General features: G+C 48.1%; 1 protein-coding gene and 1 long non-coding RNA gene across 2 annotated transcripts; both read right to left on the bottom strand.

Annotated features, from left to right (window-relative positions):
- Positions 1 to 390: 390 nt before the first annotated feature.
- Positions 391 to 4,758, bottom strand: LOC124659109 (cysteine-rich receptor-like protein kinase 44). The gene is made up of 6 exons (XM_047197050.1): positions 4,617 to 4,758; positions 4,244 to 4,505; positions 3,856 to 4,075; positions 3,628 to 3,757; positions 1,147 to 1,359; positions 391 to 774 (listed from the first exon to the last, which is right to left on the bottom strand). Exons 1-6 carry the CDS (start codon positions 4,755 to 4,757, stop codon positions 391 to 393), a joined length of 1,350 nt encoding a protein of 449 aa, XP_047053006.1. The 5' UTR covers position 4,758.
- A 386-nt stretch (positions 4,759 to 5,144) lies between these two features.
- On the bottom strand, positions 5,145 to 5,282 carry LOC124659113. Its single transcript, XR_006989451.1, has 2 exons — positions 5,249 to 5,282; positions 5,145 to 5,209 (listed from the first exon to the last, which is right to left on the bottom strand). It is a non-coding gene; the product is annotated as an uncharacterized LOC124659113 (long non-coding RNA).
- Positions 5,283 to 6,000: the final 718 nt, after the last annotated feature.

Raw genomic sequence — 6,000 nt, 5'->3', positions numbered from 1 at the left:
ATACTCCACCGAGGGGTCGATTGACATTGAAAAAGAAATCTTTTATCAAATGAGCATTCTATGACAACAAACCGGTTTGGTTGCATCCGTGTAGGGTGACACACGTGATAAGAAAAATAATTGGATGAGCCAAAAAAAAAAATTTGATGTGTAACCGCAAAGAAATGCATACATACTTGATGGTAATATAATGCGACAAGGAAGCAATCTTAATTCTTGATGATAACTGCATCCCCGTTAAGAGGCTTCTTCACGTAAAGATAAATAATTTATTTCAATCCACTAAGATATATTCAATAACAATCTATCCATAACAATACAAGTGTTTTAAAAACATATCTTTCAAAATATAAAAAATAAACCTATAACCCGTTGCAACGCACGGGTTTCCTAGTGAAAAATAACATCCAAGTTCATCGCATCAACCACACCACTCTCTTTATTGAACATGCTTATAGTTATATCCTCAGATGAAAAACCATTCACTTTGGTGCTCCACACAATGAACTCGTCAGCACGCTGCATATCCCATGGTGCCCTGTGCTGTGGGTGCAATGTTACGTCAACACTGCACTTAGATTGTGGTGGCACAATGCCTTTGTTTGGCTGCATGCAGTATGGAAGGGGGCTCATCTTTTGGATGTTGAAGGCAATGTAAGCATCGGTCTGGTTGGTTAGCTTAAGTGAGCATGATATCTGCTTGTTAATCTCAAAAGGAAAATGTAGCTCGAGTGGTTCAACCCCAAGCATATCATCCTCTGAGTAAGGGCTTATCTGCAAGAAACAACGATCTAAATATTACGAACCATGAGTCCATGAATATAGTATAAATATTCCCTGCCTAACCACTTTTTGCCTCAGCCAAAATACTTGCTACCGATTTCTTCCTTCTCAGGTGTTTCAGAAGCTTTACTTCAAACTTGTAAAGCTTTGATCATCAACCTTCTAAAAAATCATACTATTTCATTTTTAAAATACATTCAAGGGAAATATAATTGATAAATAATAATACCACGTGCAGAAGACCATGAGAACAGCATAATGAGGAACATGTGTTTACAAACAAAAACAGAAGAAAGTAGCAGAGGAAACTAGTCTACAGATAATTAATAGGGCTCTTGAGGATACATGGAGATACGAGTTTACCTGCCCAAATGTATATCCACAGTCATCACTGAATTTACCATTAACACCTTCTATTTCTCTGATATCATGTATCATATCCCATATAAAAGGCCGTTTGCACGGGTCAATTTCCTGGCAGAGCAACCCAATTTCCATGCATTTTGCTACTTGTTGGTAAATCAATGGTGTTTCCTTCCCTGTTTTTTTCCATCTGTGCCTCCATTTTCTAAGTACCTGTCGTTCCACATTATGTGACATAGAATAAGCCGAAATGTTAACTAAAATATCAAGGTGAATGCTCATCCAGTTTATCTTCTACACAGCCCATTGGTGCCTCAAAATTCAGATCATGTGGCAAGGGAGGTGATTGTGGCATGTACCACAAAGAAGTTGGAAGAGGAGCTAGATTCATCAGAGCATCTCCAGTCGCGTCCCCCAAACCCTCCCCCAAAGGGATTTGGGGCGCGCCGGACAAAAAAAGTTACCAGCCGTGTCCCCCAAAGCCTCTTTTTGTCCGGCGTGCCCCGATACGGTGTCCGGCGCCCCGAGCCCGTCCCCGCCCCACACAGGACGCTCCGGGCACGCCGGACACAACGAAAAGCGAGGCGAGACGTGGCAGGACCGATGCGTCAGTGGCTCGGAAGCCTAAAACCCCGTCGCCTACCTTTGGTCAAGCGACGTTAATGGCGTCCCAGTTTTTCCAGGCGACGCAGGGACGCGTCTCGTCGTGCATGGCCGTGTGGCCATCCGCGCCGGCGTTATTACGTCCAACGACCTGCTGCCGCTTCGCCTGGCGCCGCAGTACATTAAGAGGCCATGCGGTTCATCCCAATCTCTCGCCGCTCCCAAATCTTCTCCTCGCCGCTCCCAGATCTTCTCCTTGCCGCTCCAACCAATGTCGTCGTCCTCCCGCAAGATCGCTGCGGCGAACGGCTTCAGCCGCGGCACCCTCACTATGGCGCAGGCGTGAGCGCTGTACCGCGCGGGATATACCTTCCCGCCGGACATGCGCCTGCCAAGCAGTGGCGGCTAGAGGATGGCCGTGAACGGCATAGGCGTCCCGCCGCCGCCGTCGCCGCCGTCGCCGGGCATGGACCGCTGGAAGGACGACATCAGGGCCCGGCGGTCTGCACTCGATGCCGAGGAGTGGGCCGATCCGACCTGGGCAGCCAAAGGCAACGACGCCTGGTGGGGCGCCTACTTCCAGGCGCAGTACGGCATGGAGATGCACAGCAGCACCGGCCTCGTCGGCGGGCCGAACAGCTAGAACAGGGATGGGCGTGTCCTCTTCTGGGGCATTCCAGGGTGCACCCTGGAGAACGTCATCGACGGCATCCACAACGGCGCTCCAAGGTTGGAGGCGCCATCCTCACCGCCACCGTCCCCCGCAGCGCGCTGGCAGCCGAGGAGGACGTACTCGTCCTCCTCTAACTCTTCGTCGTCAGGACCGGCCCGATCGACGCCGTCCTCGTCACACCACTCCGCGCCCTACACCGTCCCCAAGCGTGTGGTGAAGGAGGAGCCGGCGACGCCCGTCAATCTGAGGCGCGGCGGCAGCGGCAGCGGCAGCCGGCAGCAGCAAAGGCGCGGCGCCCTCCTCATCCCAAAGTCGGAGGTGAAGGAGGAGCAAGACGACGACGAGGAAGCGGTGAAGGCGGCGCACCTGGCGGAGTACGAGCGGCAGCAGCGGCTCATCGCCAGCAGCGACGACCCCGAGGATTGCCCAGGGCTGCTCGCGGCGTGCTTGGCGTGGCTGAACGACAAGGACGCCTGGAGGGGCGACCTCGTGGCGGCGATAGCCATGTCCATCCGCGACACCGGCAAGCCGCTAGTGGACCTCACCGATGATGGCGAGGCAGGACCAAGCGGCCTGGTGAAGGACGAGCCCGTCGACTAGCCCGACGAGCGCGTCAAGCAGGAGGTCATCACCGACGCCATGTACAACTTCCACCAGTACTACGACGCCTCCGGCCGCCGCAACTACTTCTATATTAGGTTTAGTTTAAATTTAATCGAATTTTGTTTGAATCTATGTAATATATAGCAAGTTTGGACGAATTTAATCGAATCTCGCTGAAGTTTTAAATTTCCGAAATTTTGTTTGGGGGACGCGACTGGGGAGCGACGTCCCCCAAACGCGGCACGAACAAAACACGTCCCCCAAATGCTCGATCCGGCGCCGTTTGGGGGACGGTTTGAGGGACGCGACTGGAGATGCTCTAAGATCAACACAATGTGCATGTACTTGGGTTCGTAATAAAATACTACCATGTCATTAGTCACATTAATCACAATATCTCTCTCATTTTGTGGTTTAGTGGGAGATACGAGTGCAGACAATCACAAGGTTTATTTTTCTTTCAGTATCTTAGCAAAATATGTCTTATAATGCTAAGTATGAAAATTAATTAGTACAGAGAAAATTGTAACAATATGGAAAGGCAAAAATTTAGAATATTTCTAAAGGGGGCCATCTCCAGAGTGAGATAAAAGCACTCTTACATTGTTCTTATTATTATCAGGGATACCCTTCGCTCCAGTCACCAGTTCGGTGATTACAATGCCCAAACTAAACATGTCTGATTTGAATGACATCTTGCCATTCAATAGGTATTCTGGAGCACAATATCCTCTGCATATGAATTTGATAGATTGATTTATTATGGCATAAGAGAAGTTAAGATGTTAAATGCCAGGAAAAACAGTGGGTTCTTTTGGTGTATAGCTTACAGTGATCCACAACGGTCTTCGCTCATGGTTTCTGATTTTTCATCGAGCCTTGATAGACCAAAATCCGTAATTTTTGGCCTCATTTGATTATCTAAAAGTATATTGGCAGGTTTCAAATCCATATGATATATATGCTTTTCCTTGTGCAGATGATGCAACCCTTCGCATATACCCTTGATTATTTGGTAACGTGTATTCCATTCTAGTCCCCTTAATTCATCTGCATCAAAAAGGAGTAGTATTGAAGCACGAAATGTTCCTTTGTTCATGATAGCACTGAAGGATGTATAGCAACATTTGTATTTTTATATGGTGACACAAAGGATATATGTGAAAGAAAAGAAGATAAATAACCACAAGAACTACTTCACATGCAAGAGTTATATACCAGTAATATGATTTTTTAGGCTTCCATTGCTGATATACTCAAAACAGAGCAATCTTTCTCTCATCTCAGCGTAAATATGTTGTCTTGATCCTTCAATTTTTATTGCTGTATGTTCTGTGCTAGCACAGAATCCAAGAAACCGTACCATATTTTGATGATTAATCGTCAACAGGCTATCAACTTCACGATAAAATAGTTTCTCGTCAATGGAATGGTTGTTCCTGATCCTCTTCACAGCAACAACCCCGTTTGGAAGGACGCCCTGTTTAACTTTTCTAGTGAGCATTGATTAACAAAACCTCTTTCTCTCCGAGAGACTAGAAAGTAGATGTGCCCAAACATGCATGTTCCTTATTTTTTAAGTAAATGTTACCTTATAAACTATTGCAAATCCACCGTGACCAACTACTCGATCTTCAGAAAAATTCTTTGTGATATTCTTCAAAAGCGCAAATGGCAGATTCGTCGGTTTCTCTCTTCCATCAAGTATATGCACTAGAATATCAGACTCCATCTGCCTGTTGTCCAATCACATACACTTTCAGCATTGAGCATTGTAGAAAAAAAAATGTTCCTAATAGAGCACAGTTGCAAGGGATAACATACACAATGACCAGACCAGTCTTTTCCCCACAGCATAACAATTTTACAACACAACTGTCTACATTAAAACTTCTGTGCCAACTAAAATTTATGGCAACACTATTTTAAGTATGTTATTGATCTCCTAGAAATTGAAATAAACCTCCCAATTGTGCTTTGTTACCTGGTGGGAGAAAGTGAACGAGACGACGGAGTGGAGAACTGCGACGGTCCGCCATTGTCCACAGCAGCCGGTTCCCCTGGCGATCTTCTAAACGCTCCATTAGCGTGGCCGCTGTCAGGGTACTTGTGGTTCATCCGTTCGTGCGTCTGGGGCTCTCCTCCACTTCCCGAGATCCCGTTCTGATGAAGGATAGAGGTGCCCTGAGGATTTGTCGAAGAAGCGTGGGGTTCTAGACTCACTCCACCGAAGGAACCTTGGGAGGTACCATCCTCATTCTGGAACCAAATAAAAACGAAAAACTGAGTACATCAAAAAACAATATGCATTCCTCTAGCTGTACTAGCAAGTAGCAACATCGCATTCTGCCGCGAAGAGGGGTGCGAATTAATTAACCCACAATCATCTGCAGTTGCCGCGTCTTGCGCATCAACTCGTCCTTGAGGCGGTTGTTCTCTTCCAGCTGAGATCAAATACATGAAACCGGAATCAGCTGCGTTTACATGGAGCAAACCACACGCCTGCCTTCGTAGCTTGTTACGAACTGCTAGCGGTGCAAGTTTTTTGCTTAGCTAGGAAAAGAGGGGCTCGCAATAATAAGAAGCTAAATTCAGCCAAAATCATGTGGACATATCATCTGCTAGTAATGTAAATTTGGAAGCTCATGCGGGAGGGAACAGGACATGGACGGCGTCGCCGGTTTGGCCGGTTCTACCTCGTAGGTGAGCGATTCGGCGCCACGGAAGAGCAAGCGAGAGGGATCGCGGATTGAATTCCAACAGAGGACAGGATGACTAGGGGTAGGGAGGAGGGGGCTGACCTGGTCGCCGATGGCGCCCTCGGCGCGCTCGAGGCGGTTGCCGTAGCCGCCCCTCCCCGCAGCGGCGGCGGAGGGGTCGTCGGAGGAGAGGGAGGCCGCGGCGAGCCTGCCGGCGACGTGGTCCATGCGCGTGGCGGGAGCGGGAGCGTAGGGTTCGGGTCGGAGCGGGGACTG

The sequence above is a fragment of the Lolium rigidum genome, chromosome 6 (genome assembly GCF_022539505.1).
Source record: "Lolium rigidum isolate FL_2022 chromosome 6, APGP_CSIRO_Lrig_0.1, whole genome shotgun sequence".
In the NCBI taxonomy this organism is placed as follows: domain Eukaryota; kingdom Viridiplantae; phylum Streptophyta; class Magnoliopsida; order Poales; family Poaceae; genus Lolium; species Lolium rigidum.
The sequence above is the reverse complement of the archived record's forward strand: the minus strand, read 5'-3'. Positions and strand labels throughout refer to the sequence as shown.

What these genes read in the sequence shown, in the direction of transcription:
- LOC124659109 (XM_047197050.1), bottom strand. Translation starts at nt 4,757, where the DNA reads ATGGAGTCTGATATTCTAGTGCATATACTTGATGGAAGAGAGAAACCG. An exon ending in GATTTGCAATAGTTTATAAG is followed by an intron (nt 4,506 to 4,616) that starts GTAACATTTACT and finishes AAAGTTAAACAG; the next exon opens with GGCGTCCTTCCAAACGGGGT. An exon ending in GTGGATATACATTTGGGCAG is followed by an intron (nt 775 to 1,146) that starts GTAAACTCGTAT and finishes TGTTTCTTGCAG; the next exon opens with ATAAGCCCTTACTCAGAGGA.